This window comes from Alternaria ventricosa (assembly GCF_023758065.1).
Source record: "Alternaria ventricosa strain BMP 2768 chromosome Unknown scaffold_2, whole genome shotgun sequence".
In the NCBI taxonomy this organism is placed as follows: Eukaryota; Fungi; Ascomycota; class Dothideomycetes; order Pleosporales; family Pleosporaceae; genus Alternaria; species Alternaria ventricosa.
In genome coordinates this window covers 2687965-2712861 of record NW_026055682.1, presented here as the reverse complement: position 1 = coordinate 2712861, position 24897 = coordinate 2687965, and the positions used below count along the sequence as shown (strand labels likewise).

Genomic DNA, 24897 nt, shown 5'->3' with positions numbered 1-24897 from the left:
CCCCCCCCCCCCCCCCCCCCCCCCCCCCCCCCCCCCCCCCCCCCCCCCCCCCCCCCCCCCCCCCTAGGTTATTTCCTTATTTGGGATAACATAGTGATGCGTTTACAAATCATCACACAATATAGGTATGAAGAGATGCGAGTGTCTTAGGATGTTATCATTTGGTCGGCGGAGCGGCAATTCTGTTGAAACGCAACATGAGAAACGCACATAAAGTGCCGCAAGAGCATATCATCAACGGTAAATCTTTGCAAGAGAATGTAAATGTTTGCCTTCAGACGTATAAAGCTATGTTGCTGTGCATATTGCTTGCTTAGTTCTCCAGAACATACCTATACCTCGCTTTTCCTGCCTCCATGTCCACAACCGCGGTGTTAGCATCCTTCATTGGTCTCTTCTGGATCCATGGCTTGATCTTCTTCTCAGCCGCCAACTCCAACATCTCCTTGATCTCCCATGGGGCACCGATGCCAGAGCCTCCAACCTTGAGTCCACCAGAAAGAAGCGTGAAGGCGTTGATGGGAGGTAGCTCTCCGCCGTCCGGTGCTCCAACTTGGATGAAAGTACCATGAGTCTTGAGCAAACTAAGATAGCCATCTAGAGGCATCTTGGCGCTGGAAACGGTGCATACAATGAGATCGAGCGTTTGTGCGTTGTGCTTGGCCCAATCCTTATCTTCGTCAGTGGAAACGTAGAGGTCAGCGCCTAGCTTGAGAACGTCATCGCGCTTCTCAGCCTTGCGGCTTATACCGACGACCTTGTCTGCACCCAGGGCTTTGGCAAAGAGAACACCGAAATGACCTAAGCCCCCTACTCCAACAATTCCGACAGTTTTGCCAGGACCACAGCCATAACGCTTCAACGGAGAGTAGACGGTGATTCCGCCGCAAAGCATCGGTGCAGCATCCGCACTATCCAAGCCGTCAGGAATACTTAGGACGAAGTGTCCGTTTGTGCGGTTGTGTGTGGCGTATCCACCATAGCTTTTGCCCTCGTCGCGTGGGTAGATGGAGCCATAAGTGTTTACTGTCTCGCGATGGCAATGGTTTTCGATGCCGTTCGAGCAATCGGGACAGTCTGGTTGAAGGCATGAGCGTGCTTGCGCGCCGACACCAACACGGTCGCCCTGCTTGACGTGCTTGACGTTCTTGCCAACCTTGACGGCTTTGCCAATGATCTCGTGACCGACGACGCAGGCTAATAACCATCAGTACGGTGAAGCAGTTGACACAGTCTGTAACATACGATATGGTGTAGGGCCCCAGCCAGATTTCAACATGTGCAAGTCTGATCCACAGATACCGCAGTGAGAGATCTCAATGTCAACATCGTCTTCGGTCCACTTTTTGGGTTCAAATTGACCCCACTCCATCTTTCCCTTGACACTCTCCTCGTCCTTGCCGAGCCATCCTTGGAATTTCGTGTCTGTCGCCATTGTGTAGTTCGTATTGTTGTAAGCGTACGTGCTCGATGTTGGTGTTGGTGTTGTTGTTGTAGTTGTAGTGGGATGTTTGGCCGCACCATCCGTGCACAAACACTTATATATCAGCAACGACCGTTAACTCCGTGGACATTCCGATATGACGTTCACTATGAGCCTGGCCCGTCTAGAAGAGCCTCAAGGCAGCCTATGCAGGCGGACTGCGGAACTGAGCTATTCTGGTTGGTCCCATCGTCACTCTCATGAGCGCCCATTGGCTACCTTCGCCATCATAGACCTTTACGCGTACTTGTACTGCGGGGACAGTACCGGTTTAGTTTACTGATGCTGTGCGTCATCAGTTGAAAAATTATCCACCGCGTAGATAGCGGGAGTGAGGACTTCTCCTATTGGTCGCGTGCCTTGCGCTAATGCGACCGCCGATGGATATCGGGCCACTGCCAAAGATTGTCGGCGGACCGACTGATGCAGACCGATGACAATGCGCCTGGTGATATCGGGGTTAAACGCGGAGAATGCAACTCTGAGGGCGGTTGCATCGTGTCACGGAGATGACTGGATGCCGAAGTTGTATGGAGTCGTTGCAGTGTGAGGATCACATGGGAATGTGCAACAAGATAATCAGTGTATCATTTGTTACCTCAAACGTTGGAACTTGTCTTCTTCAGCCATTGTCTTGTCGACACGTTCAATCGTTTCGGCGTCATATACTTCCTCTAAGCTTTTTTGGCCTTTTAACACTTCCCTCTCATGCTTTGTTGCCTCTTCTTTCGTCATAAGAACCAAGTCCTTCATCTGGAGATGACTATTCTTCTGACCCGGTGTTCTCTCATCAACAAAACTCAGAGCTGGCTTAGTCCATCGTGTCAATACTAGGCGTGTAGACAACCCACTGATGATACTTCGGCCATGGTATACTTCTTCTACTAGATAGCCCACATCATCTTGTGTTATGGGAATCTTGAGACCCAGTGGGTCCTCGCTGAAGAGTGCACGTGCCAGTCTTTCTTCGGCACCTTGGAGAGCACCTAAAATTCCGTCGTACATCTTGTCGCGTGACTTGGCTGGCAAGTATTCGTGAGGGTAGCCAGAGATGGAAAGGATGACATGATTCGCAACTGCGAGACCGAAGATGGCTGGCATAGTACCCAAAACTGGCAAGATTCGTACCCGGAAATCTGCAAGAACACCAAGCTCTCCCACGTTGCCTTTCGCAAATTCTTCTTCGGAGAGAGGTTGGAGCTCAGCCTTCCCTGGGCCTGGCCTTTCTGTAGAGTAGACAACTGGTATGCCGTCCTTGACACCCTTCAAGCGTAGCTTTCGCCTTGTAGACTTTGACAACGGGTCGTCTGTACTTGTGGAGATGTCGCCAATGAATATTCGTGTAGGATCAGACTTGCATCCTGCACCCATGGAAGATATGACCTTGATGTTATTCATGTAACAGTATGCCAGAAGTGCAACCTTGCTGTCAATGTTGTCGATAGCGTCGATAACAAAATCCGGCTGCTGATGGTTCATGGGTGCTAGCTGAGCTGCAGCAGTATGCTCGGCAAAGAGTTCATTTCGGCATTCGAAATGGGTCCAGGGTGTGATTTGTTCGAGTCGTTTGCGGAGGCAGTGAACCTTGGGCGTTCCGACATCTGCTAGTGTAGCAACTGCATGCCGATTGAGCGAAGACAGCGTGACCTGGTCAAAGTCGATAAGCCTAAGTTTGGAGCATCCTGAGCGAGCGAGGGCGGCCGTAGCATGTGATCCGACGCCTCCGCATCCGACTACAATTACGAAGGCATTCCTTAGCTTGGCGATTCCAGGATCTGTGAGAAAGACTCTATTTCTTGCGAGTTGTTCAAGGATGAGATCTGGTGCACTAGTCAGAGTTGAACTGGCATTTCATGAAAGAATCAATACCGTCGTCGTAGTCACCTTTCCTTGCCCTTGCGGCTAATGCCATACTCCGCTCATCTTCCTTGCTTGGGGCGAAGACGTTGGAAGCAGCACCATATTCGGTCAGCTGGGTGATGTTAGCGAGTATTTAGGTGTCAGCTCGATGATCGAGTATGCAGCCGATTCGATATTCGGGTACTCACTCTGGACGCGCGATGTTCGTCACTGACGTCTGGAATCGATGCCTTCAGATCGGCTACCCTTGTCAAGCGCCGAGCTTTCTGAAAACCTAGAATCGCACTGCCCACGACAAAGCCTGACACGGCTGCAGTCGTGATGAGCTGAGCATTGTGAGACTCAGTTGCTCGCGACAGCCAGGAAGGCATTTTAGCGGGTTGACGTCACACTTTATGCGATGATGTCCTCAATGCAGATCCGCATAGCCGTCTATGTACAGTAGAAGAAACAGAAACGAAGAGGGCTGCGCATGTACTGGAAACCCGTAAAACGGCCGGACTTGATGATTTGTATGTGGTGTCGAATATGCATGCAGGTGCGGCTGTCAAGACTAGCGTGCATGCGGTAAGCGCCAAACCCTCGTCGTCAAAAATGCAGATGACCATTAGGGAGCAGGCGCCAGCGAACCAGACGAGCAGGGGTAGACGCGTTCTGAGACATCCCTCACGCGCCGTAAAGGACGCCGAAGCCGTGGGAGTCGCTCTCTGGCTCACGAGGGGCATTCCCATCACCTCCGACGACCAACAACCCACGTCTCGGAAGACTGAACAACATTCATCATGTCCAAACTCACCTTGGGTTTGATAGCTGCTGGTGGTGCAGCTGCAGGAGCTGCAGCGACTGCAGCACTTTACTCTGCAAAGAAGGATGGCCCTCCGTCTGCACCATCCGTCATCACGACTACGACGACAACCATAGCTGGGCCCGGCCGGCCAGCGCCTGTACCCTCGGTCCCTGCCACGCCATCGCCCGCTGTGGCTGTGGCTGCCCGGAGAGCAGTCGTAGACCCCAACGGTCTCTTCCAATATGGGTTCCCGGGCCCAGTCAACGATCTCCGCCCTGCCGCCTCCCTCACATCAAGTTACGACCGACGAACACGAAACCCCGCATGGGTCGCCGAGCACATTACGCCCGAGTCGCTAGCCAACAGCAACGCGGACAGGAAACACAGCGTGTTTGTAGAAGACGTGACGATCCCCGAGATGTTCCGTGCAAAGCTGAAGGACTACTTCCGCTCTGGCTACGATAGGGGGCATCAAGTCCCTGCTGCGGATGCCAAGTGGAGCCAGGAAGCCATGGACGATACTTTTGCGTTGAGCAACATGTGTCCGCAAGTGGGCGATGGCTTCAACCGCGACTACTGGGCGCATTTCGAAGACTTCTGCCGGAGGCTCACACACTCGTACCCCTCGGTCCGCATCGTAACCGGCCCTCTGTATCTCCCCAAGCGCGAGGCCGACGGCAAATGGCGAGTGTCATATGAAGTCATCGGCTCACCACCCAACGTGGCTGTGCCTACACATTTCTACAAGGTCATCTTCGCCGAAGACGGGAAGCTGGGGGGCAAGGTGGCGCTGGGTGCTTTTGTGCTGCCGAATGCCGTCATTCCCAGCCACAAACCGTTGACGGATTTTGAAGTACCGGTCGAGGCGGTGGAGAGGGCTAGTGGACTGGAATTTGCGACTAAGCTCACGCCAGAGAGGAAGAAGAGGTTGTGCCAGGAGGTCAATTGCAGTGTCATTGTAAAGGAGTATGCGCAGAGGCAGAAGACGTTTGCTAAGAAATAGGCTTCCAAGCCATGACGAGATGTTATTCATGGTACAGTGTATAGTACATTGTGGTCCTCCGCGGTGTTGTAATGTCGTGATGGCGCAGTCCAACCAAGCCTTTACAGGTTCTGCACCGCACCGCCCTGGGCACTCTCGCGCTGTATTCTGCCGACGTACTGCTTGCTCACAGTATTCCATGCGCTCATGTACTTTTCCATGCATGCGCTCATGCAGCTTTCTTCGCCTTTGGAGAGGGCGGCACCGGGCTTGGGGATGCAGCGCTCGAAGCAGTGCTCGTTGAGTTTCTGGGAAGGCGTCAGTACGACGTGCACCGCCATGCAGAGACAGTATATGCCCCGGACCGACGGACCTCGACAAGCATGCGCGCATTCTGCATAGCCGCTTCCTGCTGGACCTGGCGCATGACGGCCGTCTTTGGGTCGCTCGGGTAAGAGGACATGCCGCCCAGGGAGTCCATGGTCTCGGGTGGGTGTGCGTCTGGGGGTGAAGGGGCGTGGGTCGTGGGGCGTCGTGCTGCGAAAAGGTGCGTCGTGCGTGCTTGTCGACGTCAAGAGCGCCTCTCTCGCTAGCGTAGTCGCTGCAACCCGAGACGGTGGACCCCTGCACTGCACGCCGAGGTGATAGAGTGGCCTTTCCATGTCGACGATTCACTCTGCCAACTCCAGCACGTCACGCCCCGTCCCAGTCGCCCGACCCGTGCCTCTCTTATTGTTTCCCCCAACCACTACAACGCAGTCTTGGTGCCACTCTTTCTTCCGCGCCAGTACTCTCTTGGTGCGCGACCATGTTGGCAGCAAGACCATGGACGAGCCTGTGCTTGCTTGCAGGCAGCTGGACGGGTGCTTGGGCGCGGTCCGGGGGATTGAGCGAGGACCCTGATATCAAGGCCATCTCGCTGCGAACACACAGTCTCGAGCCCGTAAGTCGCATGTCCTCTGCGCCCATGCAAACATGCCCTGACGCCGCACACAGCCGTACCTCGACTCGGACATGCAGAGCCGCTGGTGGGATTTTGGCGGAGACACGATTATTCGGACTGATAAGTACATTCGACTGGCTTCAGACAAGCCCTCGCGCGACGGCTGGCTGTTTTCGCGCGTGCCTCTGACAGCGACCAACTGGGAGGTAGGCTGCACTCTGTCCCACCACATGTCCCAGACGCTTACGCCAGTAGATCACATTCGAGTTCAAGATCCACGGCCAAGGCAACCTCTACGGCGATGGCTTCGCCATGTGGCTCACCAAGCAGCGCGCGCAGCCAGGAAACGTCTTCGGCCACACCGACAAGTTTGAGGGCCTCGGCCTCTTCTTCGACACATACAAGAACAACCGCCCCGGCACCGTGTTTCCCTACATCATGGCCATGAACGGAGATGGAAACACGCCCTACGACAAGGACAACGACGGCAAGGCCAACGAGGTCGCTGGATGCTCTGTACGTGCTGCCTGGCCCATATGGCCCTCTCGATACTAACGCCAACTAGGCCCGTGGCATTCGCAATGCCCAGATCGCCACCAAAGCTCGTCTCACGTATTTCCAAGAACAATTCCTCCGCCTCGAGCTCCAGTACAAGTCAGAGGGCGAATGGACCCAATGCTTCGAGATCCCCAACTTCAAGGTTCCGCCCGTCGCCTACTTGGGTTTCTCCGCCGAAACCGGCGAACTGTCCGACAACCACGACATCGTTTCAGTCAAGTCGCAAAATCTCTACAAAAAGACCCCTGGGTCGGCTTCCTCGTCAGGAAGCTCAGGGGGCAAGACTGCCTCGTCTATGACGCGCGAAAAGAGCAGCAGCGGTGGAAGCTGGACTTGGTTCCTCGTCAAGTTTGTGCTATTTGGCCTAGCCCTGACCGGTGCCTATGTCGGCTTTACCGTTTACAGGACCAAGCAAAGAGACCGTTTTTAGGGGAACAGCTCCTACCTCAAGTTCAAGGGCAACAAAAAGCTTGCTTGGCTGGGCCCACCAATGCTCCAGTTTGATGGGTGTGTCGAAGTCGGCGATGAGAATGACTGGATGGCACTGTACAGGGTTGGATGATGGAGTCGAGCTGTGCAAAAAATGGCCTGGAGAGGCCACGCGCATTGTTTTCTATCTCACCTAGCGCTCTTACTTCTCTTTCCTAGCATGTATCAATCGTAACACCTTAGCGTGACATGCCCAAGGTGGAAGCCATGTCTCCGCATATAATAACACGCCTCTGTACAGAATTTCACAAAGGCTGCCGATGAAAGCAAGCGGAGTGGGTTGAGGGTTGCTCTAGCATCCGTTTTAGGTGACCTGGCTACATGGAGTAATGGAAGCGGCCACGATGTCGAATGCTTTATTCATAGTCAAGCAACACATAAGACAGTGCTCCATGATTGCATGCTTGTGTTGGGATAGACATACGTGCATTATACATACATACCGATGTGCACGTCGTGCCAATCGTCTTTAGCAAGACAGCGAATGTACAATTGACAAGCTTCACCTTCGACAGATGACAATATATGTAGACACAACCCGGATGTACAGACTGCTTTTGTGGAGACGCCAAGACATAGTTTTTTAAACTAGTAGTTTGGTTTCTTGATCGACGCCGGTGGAAGGACAAGACGCTTATGTCATTAGCGCGCTGCTAGCACGGCCCGTGATTGCGCGCCCAAGTTTCCAGGCTGCGCGTCGGCAGCTTTCTCTCACTACCCACAACCCGAGCAGCGAGTAAGTAGCCCCGACCGCTATTATCTAGCTTAGAATGCGCCGGCTGTAAGCGCACGCGAAACAACAGCTAACGCCCATCAGATCCCAGTGAACGACAAACCTTCGTCACAAGGCGATGCTGGGGACTAATCACCCCGGCGTCTCACTGCATGACAATCAAGAACGGAAAGCGGAGGGAGTGCGCCATCATACTAGATGTAGCCACATCGCTCAACTCATCATTGCACAACGCTGATGGAGGCGATTTCGCAAAGCCACTGGGTTCACCATCACCAGACTCCAGCCCCAGCCTTTCCCACTGCGCACTGAGGAAGAATAAAAAAGGTTGAAGCGCCGTGCTACCTCGCCTAACAAGCTTGGAGGACGAAGTTCGCTCTTGACGACATGAAGAGTAGTTTTCAATCCGAGCGCCTTTGCCCTTGTGGCATCGCTGGTCGTGGGGATGCGTGGTCTTTGTCGTTGGGTCTGTGGGTCTAGGTGGTGGTGCTTGTATTAGAGGGTTGTTTTCTTTTCAAAGTCCTGTTTTACAGACGGGCGGAAGGGGTCCAGTGATGATGTCCCTGTGGGGGCATTAAAGCCAAAGTCGAGTTGAGGAGCCCGATCATTGCCTGCTGAGAGGTCGAAAGACTCATCGATGGGGAATGGACGAGGTTCCTTCTGAGGACAGCAGGAGAGCTAATCTGAGGACCATAAATATATAACGTACTGCTTATAACAAAGGCCATCTCTTCACTTGCCCCGGTTGACTTGTTCAAAGATATGCTAGCATCTACAAGCTATTTCAGCCCAAGCTCGAATCCAAGCTTGGTATGTCGTACGTTCTACACTTCAAAGGTCGAGGCCCCGGCTTGTGACAGTCGTCGACGCGTAAACTACTCGTAGACGTAGCAGAACGGTCCGGCAACCGTGCTAACCAAATCCTTGATCTTATATGCCTTGCCGTCTACATTCAACACCTCCAGGTCTACAGTATCCTCCAAACTCTGCGCCCTCCCACCGCCCATCATTGACGTGCCACCTGCGATAACCTGCTGCCTGTTTGGATAGTCTTGGCTCTGCCAAATAGACCATACACGGTCGATCATGGCGTGATGAAGGTAGAAATATGGGTCTGCGGCATCGCGTTGATCAGTTGGGAAGCTGCAAATGAAGAAAAGGAATGGTACTCACCACCAGGCGAAGTATAGAAATCACTCCCCGGGTCACCAGCAACCGTGAAATGCCCCGCCCCGTGGACACCCGTCGCTCCTTGCATAACATCTTGAAATGTTGCAATAGTCCTGCTGCTTGTGATCAAAGCAGCAGTCTTATCTGTCGTCGCGTACAGTTGCGTAAGGTAGTTGCTGATATCGCGCTTGATGCACCGAGGATTGTACCCAAAGCCATCTGATCGTGGATTACGTGGAGCCTGCGGACTGTCCATTGCTGCCAGCGGTCTGGGAGAAGTCAGCAGATGCACATATAGGATACTGGCAGGGGCAGTATGGCACTACAAGTATGGAAGGTGGTACATACCCCAGGTTAACCATCATACCCTTGAACGGCCCACTAGCAATACATCCTCCCCCGTTGCCAGCCGGCTTCAACCCATTGCTATTATGTTGCACCTTTTCGCCCTGGCCACTCATACTCGTGTCGCTGCCATCGAAAATCGGGCTAGTCTCTGGGCTGGCTGCCCATCGTCCCCAGTCCCAGTATGGCTGGGTACCATTGTAGCCACATTCGACTCTCAACGCGTTCTCATACGCAAACGTGTAGTATCGATGCCAGGATAGGAAGTTCCCTGTGCCATGGATTGAAAGCGTGTATTTCATATGAATTGCTACAAAGTCGTCGAACCGTGATTTGGCGCCGGGGTACACGGTAGAGAGCTTGGAGGGCGCTTTGGTTATGCACTGGACGGCGGCAATGTAGGCGCGCTTTTCCGAGGCGCTGATACTGCCCCTGATTGTACATGTTAGCTGGCGGTGTATGGGAAAGTCCTAGGGTGCCTTTGGACATACCATTCTCGGCGTACGCGGAGTTTGTCTTTGGTACACGTTGTTGAGTTGGCAATGGCGGCGTCGATGGCAGCTCGGCCCTTGGTCTGCAGATCACCAACTGCGTCTGCTGCACAGAGTATTTGTAGTACGGACAGTGAGATGAAGAGGACATACAGCGCCCCAAGATGGAATGCTGCCATCTTTGACTTGGAGGCAGCGCTCACTGACTTGACTGCTATATAATAAAGGCAGGACCCAGCTTATATATGAGATCTCTGGGCATAAGCGCCGATGTACAGGCAAAATTACCTAGGTAGTTGCTCGGATCTTTCCAGCCGTGATCTATATGACAGTCATGTCGGAAAGAGTCTTGTTAGATGGGGGCTTTGATTGATGTATCAAGAGTTTCCACATGCGAATATGTTATATGTTGAGGGATGAAGCGTGTGATGCGTTCGGCAGATGCAGGTCGAACACACAAGATTTTGATCGAAGACCTAGAACAAATGTAGACTACGGGCTCAGATACATTGTATAGCTAGGCATGGCCCGAGGATAGATCTACCAACTTTGAGTAGAGTGTCTTGCGTAAGAGTCCCTTGCGTCTAACTACCGGTCTTCAAAGCAAGCTGGAGCGACAATAGCGCAGAAGACAGGCAATAGCTGTATTTCTATCACATTTGAAGTGACGTGTCAGGGAGTGACCAGCTCTGTTCAGTGAGTAGTACTCACAGTCTCCACTTGCTAGTTGTGCCGTAGATGCTACAAGCATATCTGTCGCCAAGGCGGTAACCTTCGTCTACGCTGTCTAGACGAGACGGCCAGTTCATGCCAAGAGTGAGGCTAATATGAATGACTGCGAGGCGTAGTAGTAATCTTGAAGATCTTGCGCGTCCTAGGACGACGTCCAGGGTCCATAGATGTGTGCCGTGCTCGCCAAGGCATGGTAGATTTAGGCAACACTTTCTAGTTTGCACGCAGCTGTTGTACGCTGTTTGTAGGAATGGTTCTATCTGTTTCCGACGTCCAAGAAAGCTTCACGAAAATGCCAAAGAGACACTCGAAAGCTCAGCGGAGATGGGCGTAAACCGACGTCGCAGTAGATGCTCGCACGACATAACCCATGCATGGATCTGCGAATCTATGCGAGAAAGACGCTAGATGCGGCGGTTCGTTGAAATGAAGGCATGGTTATTTAGCCGGTAACAAATCCACCCATCCATCCCTCTTGCCGGAGCTTTCCGACCGAGAGGGTAGAACACTATAAGATGCAGTGAGTACTATGTCAGTCCCAAGATCGACGAGGTTTGACCTTGGGCGTCCCGAGGTCGTCTCAATCCCGGCCATCGGAATCGCCATCGGAATCGGAGGTACATTGCTCAGTGGCCTCTGGAGTGAGTGGGATCCATACATCCTGTAAAACATCCTTGTCTAGAGTACTCCCTGTCGCATAAATGACCACCAGAAACCTTTCACAACCAGTGGCGAGTTTAATTTCTAGGTTGTAACGTGTGCAGTCACGTACGTCCAGATTGCTGGTCGGGAGACGTCGTGTAGACTTCAAGCGCCAAGGCCCAAGGTATCTGTTGATACGTAGCTTTCTTCGCCAGTCAAGCATCGATCAAGAAGTCCTAATTATTCGAAAATTATCAAGTCTCCCACGTGGCTACCGGAGACGTATGTCGGCAGTAGGTCCCACACCTCGGTGTTTAAGATCCGAAGGCAACTGACGAGTATCACCATGCACCATCGCATGAGCCAAGCCATCTTTCGATATCGTTGCTCTTCCGGACATTTTCATTCTGTCTTCTACTCGTATCCTCATCTGTACACCCCATGACCACGGAGCTCCCGGGATACTCGTTCATCGGTGTCTCTGACGCAGCTTTGTTGTACCACTGTGAAAACCCCATCTATCTACTAGCCTCCAAAATATTCCTCTCCAGACCACTCACCGCCTCTCTCACACTAGGCGCAAAGTGTCTTCTCAGAATCTCTCCCTCCCAAACGGTCCCTGCGAAAGGATTACTACCCTCGATTTCAGGTTTCAGTGCATCAAACACTCCATCGCCCCGTCTCTCCTCTGTATTCCATAGAGGCGCTACTTTTTTGCCATGCGTCTTGGTGACACGATTTATTAGCCCAAGCATAGCGGTACAAGACTTCTCGGGGAGATGCATGGATATGGACATCAGTTGTTTGGCGAAAGCTGCAACGCGGAGGGGCGGAACGGCGCGAATTGAGGTGGCGGGTAGGAGGACGGAGGAGAGGGAGCGGATAAGTAGGACGATGGTGGTTTGTACGTTGATTTTTGCGGTGTCGGCATGTGATGTCGCAGCGTTGGGGTCGGGAAGATGGAGAGACTTGGAGCTGAGTTCGATGTCCGGGTTCAATGCGACAGGATGTAGTGTGCGGTAGAGATGGGTGATGAAATAGCTGAGGTCGAGTTTCAAGACTGACGCTGTTTTCGCTCCGTCTTGGCCTTCGAGTAGTGCAAAGGCTGTAATGACGCAAAGGAGAGACTCGCGCGTAAGGTTGCGCTCGGGTGCTTCGTTATCGTCATCTTCATCCGATGCGTCTTCGTCGTCTTCAACTGCGGCAGCGGCCGTAAGCTCGGCGGTGGCGATGATGTCTCGAAGAGCTTCCAGGATATCTCCAAAGAAATCTTGGTTGATCAGGTGTGCGTATCGTGCCAGACCTTCCAACACCGCACCCATGAGTTTGGGCGAGCGAGCCTTTAGGATTCGGAAGTATGCCACAAACACCATCTTGAGCGTCTCAGCCTGCATCCTGTCACGCTCCTCGTGACTGACAGCTGCATCCGCCTCCTTGAACTCCTTCTCGATCGCTTTCCTCTCCTTGAGCTCCTTTCGTAACCTCTTTGTCCTGAACTCGCGCTTCTGCTTCATCTTCTTGCCATTGACCATTGGGTCTTCAGCCTTGTCGACGGAATGGTATGAGGCCTTCTGCGCAAACTCTGACAGTAGCCGCAGGTGCAGAAACGTGTTCAGCACGCTTTCGTCGAAGTGGTAGTTCCGGCTCTTCATCATCTTTGTCAACATGGTGACGGCTTCCAGCGCAGCGTTGCCATCCTCATCGTTCTCAAACAGGGTTTCCATGGCCTCCCTGCATCGTACAAAGTCGGCATCCACCCTCCTCGTGCTAAGTTTGCCAACGAGAATCTTCAACAGCTCTCCACGGAAGTTGAAATGCGGCACCGAGTTGAGCAGGTTGCATGCGCAGCTGACAGCGACTGTTGCCAGACCAGCCATGTGCTCTTTGTCCGATCCGCTCGACTTTGCTAGCCTCGCGAGGTGCTTTACATATGCCTCGTAGCTGGATACCAGCTTCTGCTCGAACTGCCGCAGCTTCTTGACTTCCTTTGAGATCTTCTCTTGCATCTTCTCTTCCGACAAGGGCCGAATCCTGTATCCGGGGATAATGTCCTTGAAGATGGAGACTTGTGTCGCCAACGCCAGCTTCTTGACGGTAATGTTGTCCGAGTCGGCGAGGGCTTGCAGTGCCTTGAGCGCTCCAACGTGCTCCTCGGGGTCCTCGTTGACCAGACCTGCTATGCGCGCAAGCTCTTCCTTGGCGTCGAGTATCTGTTGTCGCGCTGGTATCTTGGGCTTCTCCTCGTCCACGTCTTGTAGATGCGACGCCTCGAGCGCCCCGTCGTCGCTGCCAGAGGCGAGAAAGCTGTCGGATTCTTCCTCTTTGATATCCTGCGCATTGGGCGGCGCCGCTACCCATCCCTCGGTTGTCCTGACGGGCAGCTTCTTGTTCTCCCTCTGCTTCTTCAGTCTGCGCGGTCGCGTTTCGTAGTCTTGTTCGAGATGCCATTTCGCGGCGTTCTTCACGAAGTTTGCCTGGTGGTCTTCGGCCGCGCCGCTGGCATGCTCGCCGTGTTCGGGCGGAGACAGCCGCCTTCTCTTCGCAGCCGGGACGCGAGACATGGCGCAGGTGCTCGTGGGCCGATGTGGGCGACGGTCAGGCTTGGTTGGGGATTGCACACCCGACTGTCTGAAATTTTGGCGGAGGCTGCGGAGGAGCCTAGCCCGGCTAGCATGCGCCCCACAAATTTTTGGCAGCAGAGGTCGACTTTGCGAACATGCGCCCAGCCCCAACCTCAACTCAGCACTTGTCTACATACGCCCACGATGAGGCCGCTCACAGAACCAGAGACCAAGACGCTCTTTGAGAAGCTCGCGACGTATTGCGGAAAGGGCATATCGAACCTCATCGCCGACCCTACAGGCGGGTCGGATCGCAATGTCTTCCGCGTCCAGGTATTCACTCTTCCAACCGCCCCCACCCGTCGCCAGCTAGCTCAACTTGCTAACAATCAACGCATAGGGCTCACGAGTCTACTACGTCCGCGAGTCCCTCGCCAATCTTGCCACATCCGTCGCGCGCGACAACCTCCTCTCTCTCGGCATCTGCCTGGGCAAATTCACCAAGACGGGCAAATTCCGCCTGCACATCACCGCGCTGAGTGTAATCGCCCCGCACGCACGATACAAGGTCTGGGTCAAGCAAAACGGCGAGATGCCCTTCCTGTACGGCGGCAATGTGCTCAAGGCGCATGTCGGACGGTGGAGTGAGGATTGCCCAGAACATCAAGGTGTTGTTGTGCTGAGTATGAACGATACGCCATTGGTAAGTCGGCCGCCAGCTGTAAAGCGACGAACCGAATCTTGGGCTAACATGTAACATCAGGGCTTTGGTGTGAGTGCACGATCGACGGCCGAGGCGAGGAAACTGGATCCTACGGGTATTGTCACCTTCAGACAAGCGGATATCGGAGAATACCTGAGAGAGGAAGACACTTTGTTCACAACTTGAGCGGCCGGGAGCCTGTGCGACCATGGACACTCTGCAAGAGAAGCTTACTGCTTTGCCACAACCGGGGCCAGAAACCAAGGCTCGCGTGCACGGCATATCCGTTTGCTACCCACTCGCATTCACTATGACAATACGCTGAGTAGTCCATCTGATGGTATCTAAGCATGAATGACCAAAGCATCATGCGCCACTTGCATTGTCATGCTGACTTGGACTTGCTCTTGCTTGTCCCAATGATTCTAATCTACATAAGTTTTGTGAAGCCGGTCGCTCGGCAAGGGTATCAATGTCTGATTCTCGTCTCCCAGCCAAGTAGAAGCTGCACTTGGAAAGTCGTAGTCTGCTGCTACACTTCACCGCCGAAACTCCGCGCTCAACCCAGTTTCTCAAGAAGCTTCCTCCTCCTGCGCTCGACTAGCTCGTTGTTGACCTCGTCAAGGGTTGGGATGCGCCATCGTATGCCGTCGCCCACGTCACCGGGTAATTCCATCCACTCCTTCTGTGTTTTGCTCGGCTTTGCGTCCAGTTCATCGCCGAGCAACATGAAATTGTCCCAGGCCTCCTGCTCTTTGGCCGTTTCATATGCTAGCAGCGTGCCGTCCTCTTCGTCTAGGTTGTAGCCGTAGTAGCCCGCATCCACCTTCTGCCTCAGTTCACTCCTCTTTTCGCGCCCCTTGTCCATGTCGTCTTCCGGTCTGCTCTGCCTCTCGAACAACTCCTTGACACCCGGCAGGTCCTTTGCTCGTCCAAAGTATCTGTATCCCTTTCCTCCTCCTGGCACCTCCCGCCCTTCTTCGTCAAGCACTCGCCCGCCTCTCATGTAGTTCGGTCCCCCCAAGCCTCTTATCTGACTTTCCCACATGTGCTTCTCTCTCATGAGTTTGTTGATCTCATCGTTGAGGTCGCGGATCTGGTAGTCTGAAAGGGCCTCGTCCTGGATCTTTGTGACTTTGCGCGAAATCTCCTTTAACACCTGACCGCGCCATTTCTCGCAAACCGGAATCGAGTTGACAGAGGTGATGAGCTTGGGGCGGCGGGTACGCGATATGTCGATGATACCAGCTTCCGCGGCCTGCGCAGCGCGGAAGCGGAAAAGCATCGAGTGCGCTTTTTCGGAATTACGCGCCATGCTTGCGGTCCGGACTCGGGTTCGAGCTCCACGTTGCTGTAAGGTCGCAGGGGCGAGAGGGCCTCCTTCGATGGCAGTAGCTTTCTGTCGGAGCTAGACGGCGTGCCGTGGCGCGCTTTGGTGTCTTGTCGGGGCGAGATTTTATTAGGCGTAATATACGATGTTCCAAGAGAAACAGATGCTGCCCCGCAGTTGCAGAAGTGAAGATTTGACAGAAACAAGATGCGCGATTGGTGTTCGTGTTGTCGTGGTCGACGAAAGACTCAACGTGACAGGCGCGTTGGCTGGAGCAAAAGTTTAGTGTCCCGGCCTACTGTCTTGGCGTTATTGCGTACCCACTTGGAATTCGGGACCGCCACAATCCCGTCTTGATTTGTTTTGGTGCTGCAAGACTATTGCTCCATTCATAGCACACTGACGACCCCTCTTGCAGCCTGTTTTGACATTGTGTCTAGTTTTGCTCTTGGCAAGAAGCAATCATCTGCACTATAAGGACGAAATGCAATGTGCAATCAATCTCGATCTTGTTTTATTTTTTATCAATCTGACCAGAGACAGTCGACGCTACACTTCTAAGCCCAGGTACAGACATTACGTAACGCCCCTATGCTAAATATACAAGTAAAACAATACTGAATGTTGCAGGTCGAGGGAGAAAAACGAATCGGCCGCATATGTTTGAGATGCGCTTCTAGTAGAACGGAGACAAGACGGAGACTAGTCTAGGTGGGAAGCGTCAGGTCATCTCAGTGTACAGCTCCAACCCCAGTCGAGCGAACTGCGCAGAGTAAACAGGAAATACTTCACCGTTGAACGCCATGCACAAATCTCCTTGAATCCGCATTCGAATTTGAGTTTCTGCTTCGTCCGGATCCAAACCGAGGTGTAACGTCCAAAGGCCGAAAGATGAATTGATAGATACATAGGAAAATGGGAATGGCCCCCATACGAAACGACTAGTGCTAAAGGAAAAGAGACCGTCAGTTAGACCAGATGACTAGAGAAGCGTCGTGCGGGACAAACGCGGATGACAAAATAGGAAAGGTTCAGGTATAAGGTGAGATTATGCACCAGCTCCATAGTTCGCTGCCTCCATCTCAGCCTGATGGCGCAGCTGCTCGTTGCGCATCTCAGTTCGCGACTCCGTACGTGACTCCGTACGTGACTCAGTCCGGGACTCTGTGCGAGACTCAGTTCGGGATTGCGCGCGCGAACTTATGGAGCCGAAGAGCGAAGGCCTGGAAGCTGAAGAGTTGACGTGCCGACCTTTGATTGAATGTTGATGAAGATGTGCAACATCGTGCTTGCCTTGTGGACTCGTTAGCTTTCCTACACTGATGCAAACAATCAAGGGGTCTTACCATCGCAGCATGCTCGGACGTTGGGCATGAAGTCCTGATCACGTTCAACATGGTCATGGATATCACGACTGAGATCCATGTTGGACGCGCTGGGTTCCTCGTACGTGGCCGACTCTGTAGCGCTGGTCCTGCTGTTTCGCCGACTAGTGAAGGATCCGCGTAAAGCAGTGACGCTGGGTCGGAGCATGCTGTTGATTCGGCTGGAAACAGATCCATGCGCCAGCGGCTCGGTCGAGGTTGCACGATGTGGTGTAACATGCGACTGTCGAATCGTGGGCACTTGGCCATAATCGCGGGATGATGTGCGCCGGGTAACGTATGAGGACATCGAGCCTCTTGAATGGCCTGTTTGCCGAGAAGAGCTGCGATACCCGCCATTGAACTCGTCTTGAATCTCATCTGCGGTAGCTGCCTTCTGGTCTTGATCAGACTTCGTTGGCGACTTTTGCTGATCGTTCTCGTCGACCCGTTGGCACAGATAATTCAGAGCGTTATACCACGTCTCGTGCCTCTGACCTGTTGTAGCCGTGAACTTCATCGATCGACCAGGTGTGACGACAAGCAAGCTTTTCTGGTGAAGCCCAGGAGGTAGAGGGTTAGGGTCGTCGACTTCTTGAACAGATTCGATGGCTACGCTCTTAGCCTTCAATGTCGTCTTATCGGCACTCTGAGGGTCTCGGTCGCTCCAGTACAGTGTCCTAGTGTAAGGATGAATCCAGAAGAAACGCCGGTGACGGTTCTCAGACATGCCTTCGCGCCCAGTCTTGCGAGTGTACTTCCACAGATATTCGCCAATCATCGTCTGAGTGATGGCCTGGATCATGCGCGGATCTGTCGCACCGAGTGGCAATCCATTGGCAGCAAAAGACGGCCCCCCTGGAATATTGAAGCGTTGGTCTATTTCCGAAGTAAACGAAGATAGTGATGACCTCCGGCTAAGAGGTGAAGACGCTCCGCTACGCTGTGACTGTCGACGCACACGCGGTGTGGTCCCGCCTGTTCTGGGAGTGAGAGTGTTGTTACCAGTCTTGATGGTAGGCGTATGCGGTCGCTTCTTGTAGGCGGATGCAGGCATTGTAGGCGGGCCCATTGTGCCTGGGGAGATTGGTTTGAGAGAAGCCGCGGCGATGACTTCCTTATGATCCGAAGGCAGAGGAGGAGGCGTTGCAGCGCGAGAGCGCATGCTCCCCGAACTGCCTGGGCGTTTGGGTGTTCGACTTGTCTCATTGACATGCTTTTTGCTAGGCGACTCCGGCGGCGACAGCGACTTTTCAAGCCCGGACGTGGTTATCAAACTACTCCATCGCTGACTTCGAGCAAGCAGCAGCTTGTCGATCTGCTGAGCAGACACCATTGTCTGTGTAGCTCCATCGGCCATTGGCGTTTGGGGAGTCTTACTGGCGGCATTGACACTGACAGGTGGAAAGGCTGTGCTAGCATCCCTGCTATCAACCGGTGGGGTGTTAGCGTCCGTGGTATTCTTATTCCAAGATAGTAGAGTATCGAAGTAGCTGAGCTTGGGCGTGGATACTTGCTTATTCGCCGATGCTTCTGTCTGAGAAGAAGCACTAGTGGTTACGGAAGGCGCGGCGGCCCGATGAGCGGTACCAGGTCGCGGAGGAGCCAATGGTTCAGTATCCTGCGCAGCAACAGGGGACAATGTCATAGCAGGGACAGAAACACGATTTGCTGTGGATGGCCGACTTGTCGGTGTTGGCAAAAATGCCGGGAGCGTTGGCGACTCAGGCTGAGTGTCTTGAACAGTCCGCACATCGGAACTGTGATGTAGAGACACCGAAGGTACAGGTAGTGGGATCGGCACGGTCTGCAGTACGCAGACGGCTGACAATTGCAGTGGTATCTGTTCTGGCTTTACGGGTGTGGTGGCCTGAGACGAAACCCCAGAGAAATTAGCGAGAATTGGCCGCTCGGGTCCAATTGGCTCAGTAGTCAGCGAGGACAGTACGGAGATGGTCGACGGTGCTACCCTCAAAGGTTCAATGGGATTGGATGCCTGGATCGACAACGAAGATAGTTGTGACGGATCTGCTCTAGCCACTGCCACCGGGTCCGTAGAGCGAGCGGAGAAAGTGGACAACACGAGTTGCGGCTGTCGTAGCGCAATAGGTTTCGTGACTTGTGCAGAAAGTGGAGAGAATTGTTGTCTACTGGTTCCCGGCGCGCGGGGTACTGTCGACTGAGTCGATGTCGTAGAAGATGCAGAGAGGACCACACGAGGCAAATCCTTGGGCTCAGTCGAGCGAGACACCAAAGGTGACATCTGTAACAACGTCGGCTTGTAGGGTGTGACTCTAGGCTCAGTCTCGTGGGCAGACAAACTTGACATTTGGAGTGGTGCACGCTTTTCTCTGTGACCGATATCTTGGGCAGGAGATGCCGGAAGCATATCGTCAGGGCTTCGATTTGACTCCGTTGTCGAGACATGTTCGGCTAGTTGTGCGGGCTCGGTCGATTGTGCATAGATAGCAGACGTAAAAAGACCTGCTGGAGCCACTAGGGTTGGGGCAGTCGCCTTCCGCGGCTCCGTAGTTTGATGCGAAATGGAGGAGATGTCCAAAGAAGGTGGAATGTCCTTCACCAGCACTGGTACAATAGGATCAGTGCCATGAGACGATACTGTCGACACCCCAAGAGCAGGAGGAGCAATAAGGCGAGGCTCGGTGCTATGAACAGCCACTGACGACATATTCAGAGGAGCAGTGGGTACGGCATGTGGCGCCGTGTTTTGTGCATGAAGCGGAGATAATGCGAACAACGGAGCTGAAGGGATTGTTGGCTCGGTCCCCTGACTTGAAAGAGAGGACACAGCCAGCTGAGGTATCTCTGGGGGTTGGGGACTAGTAGCATGACCGGAGACGGAAGAGAAGCCAAGGGCTGGCCGAAGTGCAAGCTTGGGTTCACTGTCTTGTGAGGTGACCATGGAGACGTCGAGATTTTGACGAGGCAAAGCTCGCGGGCTTGTGCCTTGCGAATGCAGGGCAGAGACTTGTAATGTAGGCAAGCGAGCAGCATACGGTTCTGTGTTCTGACTCGATATAGAGGATATGGAAATAGGCTCGGGGGCATCCTGTTCGGTCATCGTGCCCGAATCAACCATAGTTGGCCTGGGAGCATCGGGTTGGAGAAGCGACCTTCCGAGAACAGCCTTTCTTAGTGGATCTGGCGTGGCATGGCTTGAGTATACGACACTGGATCGACTTGGTGATCCCTCGATGGAACTAGCATCATCGTCATCGCCACTCAGGTCGTTGAGTTCTGCCAATAGACTCTTGCCTTGGGCGGGAGTGTTCTCGTTGCTGCTGCTGACGTAGCCCGCGGGCGAGTCTCTTGACGCTGGGGGCGTACCTGCGAAGAAATCTAACCCTCTCGGCGTCGATCTCCGCGAACTGCTGTCTCTAGCTCTTAACGTAAAGCGCGAAGTCTTGTGGTGAAGAGGAGTCCTGAAATCGGAATCGTATTCATCGCCAGAGGCAGAAGCAGTGCTGCGGTAGGAATTGATGCGACCAGCTTGTGAGATTGAGGGTCGACTACGCCGGGCAGCAGAGTTGGAAGGGCCGGCCTCGGTCTCAGTCAGCTGGTCGCTGCTGTCTCCGTCGAGGGTCTCGGCTCCGGTTTGGAATGCGTCGGACTCAGTTGCCATACCGTCGCGTTCATTGGCAGTCTCGAAAGCAGCATCTGAGGTTTCGTTGGCAGTGTCGAGGTTTTCGTATGCGCTCGTTCCCGCGACGGAGCTGAGTGCATTTGGAAAGGAGCCCGGTACAGAGTTGGATGGGTGCGGTGGCCGACTTGGGGTGTCGGGCACGGCCTCTTGCTCTTCCCACTCGTCGTCTTCTACAATCTCGTGCGACACGTTGCGCAAGGCCCCAAGACGATCTGGTCGAGCGGGTTTCTTGAAAGCATCCTTGTCGCTCTTCCTTCGCTTGCTTGCGCTACCAGGTCCAACTTGAGCGCGGGTAGCGTCTACTTCATCACGAGCGTCTTGGAGCATGCGCTTCAGTTCGATCTTTTCGGTCTTTTCGCGATGGATATTGTTCTTGAGTTGCTGAATCATGCGGTGGGCGTGTTGAAGCGAATGTTTGAGTGTTTCCGATTCGAGCATACCGTGGCGCGGAGTGGCCTTGCTTGGAGACGGTTCAGGCGAGTGTTCAGGCGTTTGAGATTGCTGCCTGACACCACGATCGTCATCAGACGATCTGTCAGATCGGCCACGATGCTCTGATCGTGCGCGGTAAGCGACAGCTTGAGCCAGCTCTTGATTCTTTGTCATGAGCTCTTCGACCTTGCGCTGCATTGCACCTTTTTCCGTCTCCGTCATGGCCGCGACTCGCCGCAGACTAGAGAGCTCCGTCTCGTGCTGCTTGGTCTTGTTGATGTGATCGTCGTTGAGCTTGGTATACATCTGCTTCAAATCTTCCAACTCCTTCTCCAAAGTGGACCTCTCGGTACGTGCGAGATCCAAGGCATGATTGAGGCTTCGCTCCTTGTCTGCGGCCGACTTGAACTGTGTTTCCGACTCGCGAACCTGTGTCTCAAGATTCCAGTTGACGTCCTTGAGTCGCGATTCGCTTTCGTCCAATGTTCTCAGACGTTGCGACAAGCCTTCGACCTCAATTTCGAGCTGCGATCGGTCCAGATCAGCCGCCTTGAGGGCGTCATCCTTCTCGAGGAGGACGGCCTGGAGGTCCTTGAGCTGGGAAAGCAAAGAGGTGGAGATTTCGGTGGCCAGGGCGATGTCATTGATGCGGCTGGGCTGCTGGTTCCTCTGCTTCCGCGACGGAACGCTCACTTTGGTGGGTGACTGGATGGCGTCGCTGGAGTAGATGGAGCCACCGGCAGTGGGATCCGTCTCGCCACTGGGTACGCGAGACTTGGGGAGGAAGGCGCGAGCCGTCTCCCTTCCAACCTCGTTGAACTCCTTTTCTAGCTCGGCCAGCCTCTGGCGCAGCTCTGGCCCGATGTCGTTGTCTGGCTGCTGCTGCTCGACCTCGCGCAGCTTGTCCTCTAGCTCCTTTCTCTGCTGAACAAGCGCGCTCCCCAGATGCGACGTCTCCTGCAGTCTGCGCGTCGTCTCTGCCAAGTGTGCCTGTAGAGCGCGTTTGGCCTGTAGGGGGGATCCGTTCAAGTACAGCGAGAATTGCGAGTTGTCGAAGGCCGAGTATCGCTGCCGGTGGGCGTCGTGCGGTGCGGCGAGGAAGGGGTCGGCGCCATTGTGGTGCTCCACCGAGAGCGCGCCCGGTGGAGGATTTGCTGTAGCCATGAAGAGTCGCTGGATGCGTCTGCTATTGGTTCATCTCCTGGCGTGGCTCCCCCGCTTCCACGTAGACGTGCCCGGGACGGCGGGCGGAGACGGGATGCGTTGGGCGAACGGTGCAGGGCAGGAGTGGGCGGCGAGCGCGTGTCGCGGCGGCAGGCGGCGGCGGGGGTGTTTTCCGGGTAGTATTAGAGACAAGAGCGATGGTACGTCTCACTCTGTCGGGCTGTGGGTGTAATGCACAAAGGGTTTGGGGGGCAAGGACGCGCGGGAAAGCGACTGGGGACACGGCAGCGGCTGCTGGCACTCGGTCGCGTTTCCGTCACACTAGAGAAAAGAAGCAAAGGCGCATCCCCAGGCAGGGGCGCGGAATGGCGAAGAAAGAAAAACAAGGGAATGCCGAACGGGCTGGAGGGGCTACAGAGGCGACAGAGGAGGGATCATGGTAGAGCGGATGATGTTGTGCACAAGAGCGAAATGAGGCGACCGTGCGCTTTTGCCGCTTTCACGCTTTCGCCATGGAGCCAGCGCTGATACCCATAACATATCCACAACATCAACAAAGCTACGTCTGCGCCTCCATTGGTTCGCGCCGGCACTTGCTGCACGTCTGCTGCCTAGACTGCGAGACTGTCGTGGTAGTGCCGCGGGCCGAGGGGCTGTTTGCGTGTGCGATTGGAGCAACCCAAGCACGACGCGCATCGCATTACCCCACGACCGGCATCCCGGACCCCATCACGTGACGTCGAATTAATCAGCCACAGCTGGGCTGCCTCTCTGTGCCTCACTCCTACATGTCCAACATCTCGCACCTCCGCCACCCACGAAACCCCCGGCATGGAAGCACCCGTCGTCAAGTTCAAGAAGCGAGTAGCAAAAGCTGCGCCTCGGAAGGTGGCCCCGCCGCCGCTGCCGCAGTCGGATTCGGATTTCTCTTCCGGCTCAGAAGGAGAGGGCGAGCATGGCCGCGTGGTGAAGCGGCGAAAAGTCAACGACAACGCACTCAAGGCGTCGACTGCAGACCAGAAGACGCACGCGGCAGTTGCAAGTACAACGCAATACGCAGCAAATCGCTCGGCGGTCATGGAAGCAAGCAACGATGCGACGAAGCAGTCAAACTGGTACGACGAAAATGCCCGAGACGCTCTCAGCTCCAAGAACCTGCTCGGCAGCACGCGAACGAAGCCTCACCAACTCATCGAGAAGAACCCCGACGCTCCCAGTCGCCAAGTAGGACCCATGAAAGCATCGACAAACATACGGACGATTACCGTTACAGATTACACGCCGGATGTGTGCAAGGACTACAAGCAGACTGGTTTCTGTGGCTTCGGCGACAATTGCAAGTTTTTGCACGCGCGCGAAGACTACGCGGCAGGCTGGAAGCTAGACCGCGAGTGGGACATGTCGACCAAAGGCAAGAAACCTGGAGGCACCGTTGTCGCTTCTGCCAACAGGGATGAGAAGGAAAAGGACGAAGACGGAATGGATCTGGCGCAACTCGAAAAGATACCGTTTGTCTGCATCATCTGCAAGACGCCCTACAAGAGCCCCATCATCACCAAGTGTGGACACTACTTCTGCGAGCCTTGCGCTTTGAAGAGATATCGCAAAGATCCCACATGTGCGGCGTGTAGTGCCAAGACGTATGGTGTCTTTAACGGCGCAAAGAATCTCCAGAAGCTGTTGGAAAAGAAACAGAAATGGGAGGACAAGAAGAAGGCTGAGGCAGAAGAAAAGCGGAAAGAAGAGGAAGACGGCGACTGAGTCTGCTGGGTGGCATTACGGTGGAAACATCAACAAGCCGGCGCAAGCATGCGGCTGTGCTGGGCAACAGACGGTATCGTGGATGAACAGGCCATTCCCTCCCAGTCATAAAAGCGATACGTCACCTTGGAATGCAAGACGACATGACAAGGCAGAGGCATACCCACCGCAGCTCTCATGAAGCTTGAAGAGTAAACTTGCTGGCAAAGCTGCTGTCGTTGACAGGAAAAGAAACCAAGTCGCACGCCTCGTTGCAAGGTAGACTATACGACAAGTCCGTCCTCTGTTTGAGGAGGACAGGACTGGCTTGCGAAGCATATGAGGAAATATGCTACAGTAATACACATAGAAAGTAGACAGTGCGCTCATGCAAGTGTACATCAATCCTAATTAACGTGTTCACACTTTTCAGCCACGCCCACACAGTTCAGTCTACCATGTCAGAGGCTCAATCTCTTCGTCTCCTCTATACTCGTCGTGATCTTCACGGTTTCAGACGACGTTTCCCTCCACAAGAAGCATGGCATATCGCCGTTAACTCGCTAGAAGATGCTGTGAAGACGGAAACCAAGATGGCGCGGAAAAGTATCTGATAGTGGGAGATACTAGAGATCTAATGCGTTGCGATAGATATATGATATATACGCATATACGAGAAGCATCGAATAGCGGAAGAATACCACGGTAGTTTATTACATCTCAC

General features: G+C 54.0%; 10 protein-coding genes across 10 annotated transcripts; 4 read left to right on the top strand and 6 right to left on the bottom strand.

Annotated features, from left to right (window-relative positions):
• Window positions 1-313: 313 nt before the first annotated feature.
• J4E93_001892 (uncharacterized protein) lies at window positions 314-1435 on the bottom strand (the record flags this gene model as incomplete). The annotated part of the gene is made up of 2 exons (XM_049339840.1): window positions 314-1197; window positions 1246-1435. The coding sequence occupies 2 exons, from the start codon at window positions 1433-1435 to the stop codon at window positions 314-316; spliced, it is 1074 nt and encodes a 357-aa protein (XP_049203797.1).
• A 642-nt stretch (window positions 1436-2077) lies between these two features.
• On the bottom strand, window positions 2078-3714 carry J4E93_001891 (uncharacterized protein; the record flags this gene model as incomplete). Its single annotated transcript, XM_049339839.1, has 3 exons — window positions 2078-3303; window positions 3353-3455; window positions 3532-3714. The coding sequence occupies 3 exons, from the start codon at window positions 3712-3714 to the stop codon at window positions 2078-2080; spliced, it is 1512 nt and encodes a 503-aa protein (XP_049203796.1).
• A 411-nt stretch (window positions 3715-4125) lies between these two features.
• On the top strand, window positions 4126-5133 carry NUC1 (nuclease; the record flags this gene model as incomplete). The annotated part of the gene is made up of 1 exon (XM_049339838.1): window positions 4126-5133. The coding sequence occupies one exon, from the start codon at window positions 4126-4128 to the stop codon at window positions 5131-5133; it is 1008 nt and encodes a 335-aa protein (XP_049203795.1).
• Window positions 5134-5234: 101 nt separating this feature from the next.
• TIM13 (protein translocase subunit) lies at window positions 5235-5593 on the bottom strand (the record flags this gene model as incomplete). The annotated part of the gene is made up of 2 exons (XM_049339837.1): window positions 5235-5420; window positions 5486-5593. 2 exons carry the CDS (start codon window positions 5591-5593, stop codon window positions 5235-5237), a joined length of 294 nt encoding a protein of 97 aa, XP_049203794.1.
• Window positions 5594-5920: 327 nt separating this feature from the next.
• Window positions 5921-7043, top strand: J4E93_001888 (uncharacterized protein; the record flags this gene model as incomplete). The annotated part of the gene is made up of 4 exons (XM_049339836.1): window positions 5921-6055; window positions 6109-6261; window positions 6311-6571; window positions 6621-7043. 4 exons carry the CDS (start codon window positions 5921-5923, stop codon window positions 7041-7043), a joined length of 972 nt encoding a protein of 323 aa, XP_049203793.1.
• Window positions 7044-11733: 4690 nt separating this feature from the next.
• On the bottom strand, window positions 11734-13776 carry J4E93_001887 (uncharacterized protein; the record flags this gene model as incomplete). The annotated part of the gene is made up of 1 exon (XM_049339835.1): window positions 11734-13776. One exon carries the CDS (start codon window positions 13774-13776, stop codon window positions 11734-11736), a length of 2043 nt encoding a protein of 680 aa, XP_049203792.1.
• A 204-nt stretch (window positions 13777-13980) lies between these two features.
• On the top strand, window positions 13981-14665 carry NIP7 (ribosome biosynthesis protein nip7; the record flags this gene model as incomplete). Its single annotated transcript, XM_049339834.1, has 3 exons — window positions 13981-14109; window positions 14177-14479; window positions 14540-14665. The coding sequence occupies 3 exons, from the start codon at window positions 13981-13983 to the stop codon at window positions 14663-14665; spliced, it is 558 nt and encodes a 185-aa protein (XP_049203791.1).
• Window positions 14666-15038: 373 nt separating this feature from the next.
• On the bottom strand, window positions 15039-15794 carry ISY1 (NineTeen Complex (NTC) component; the record flags this gene model as incomplete). The annotated part of the gene is made up of 1 exon (XM_049339833.1): window positions 15039-15794. The coding sequence occupies one exon, from the start codon at window positions 15792-15794 to the stop codon at window positions 15039-15041; it is 756 nt and encodes a 251-aa protein (XP_049203790.1).
• Window positions 15795-17141: 1347 nt separating this feature from the next.
• On the bottom strand, window positions 17142-22433 carry J4E93_001884 (uncharacterized protein; the record flags this gene model as incomplete). Its single annotated transcript, XM_049339832.1, has 1 exon — window positions 17142-22433. The coding sequence occupies one exon, from the start codon at window positions 22431-22433 to the stop codon at window positions 17142-17144; it is 5292 nt and encodes a 1763-aa protein (XP_049203789.1).
• An 831-nt stretch (window positions 22434-23264) lies between these two features.
• Window positions 23265-24194, top strand: J4E93_001883 (uncharacterized protein; the record flags this gene model as incomplete). Its single annotated transcript, XM_049339831.1, has 1 exon — window positions 23265-24194. One exon carries the CDS (start codon window positions 23265-23267, stop codon window positions 24192-24194), a length of 930 nt encoding a protein of 309 aa, XP_049203788.1.
• Between the last annotated feature and the right edge of the window lie 703 nt (window positions 24195-24897).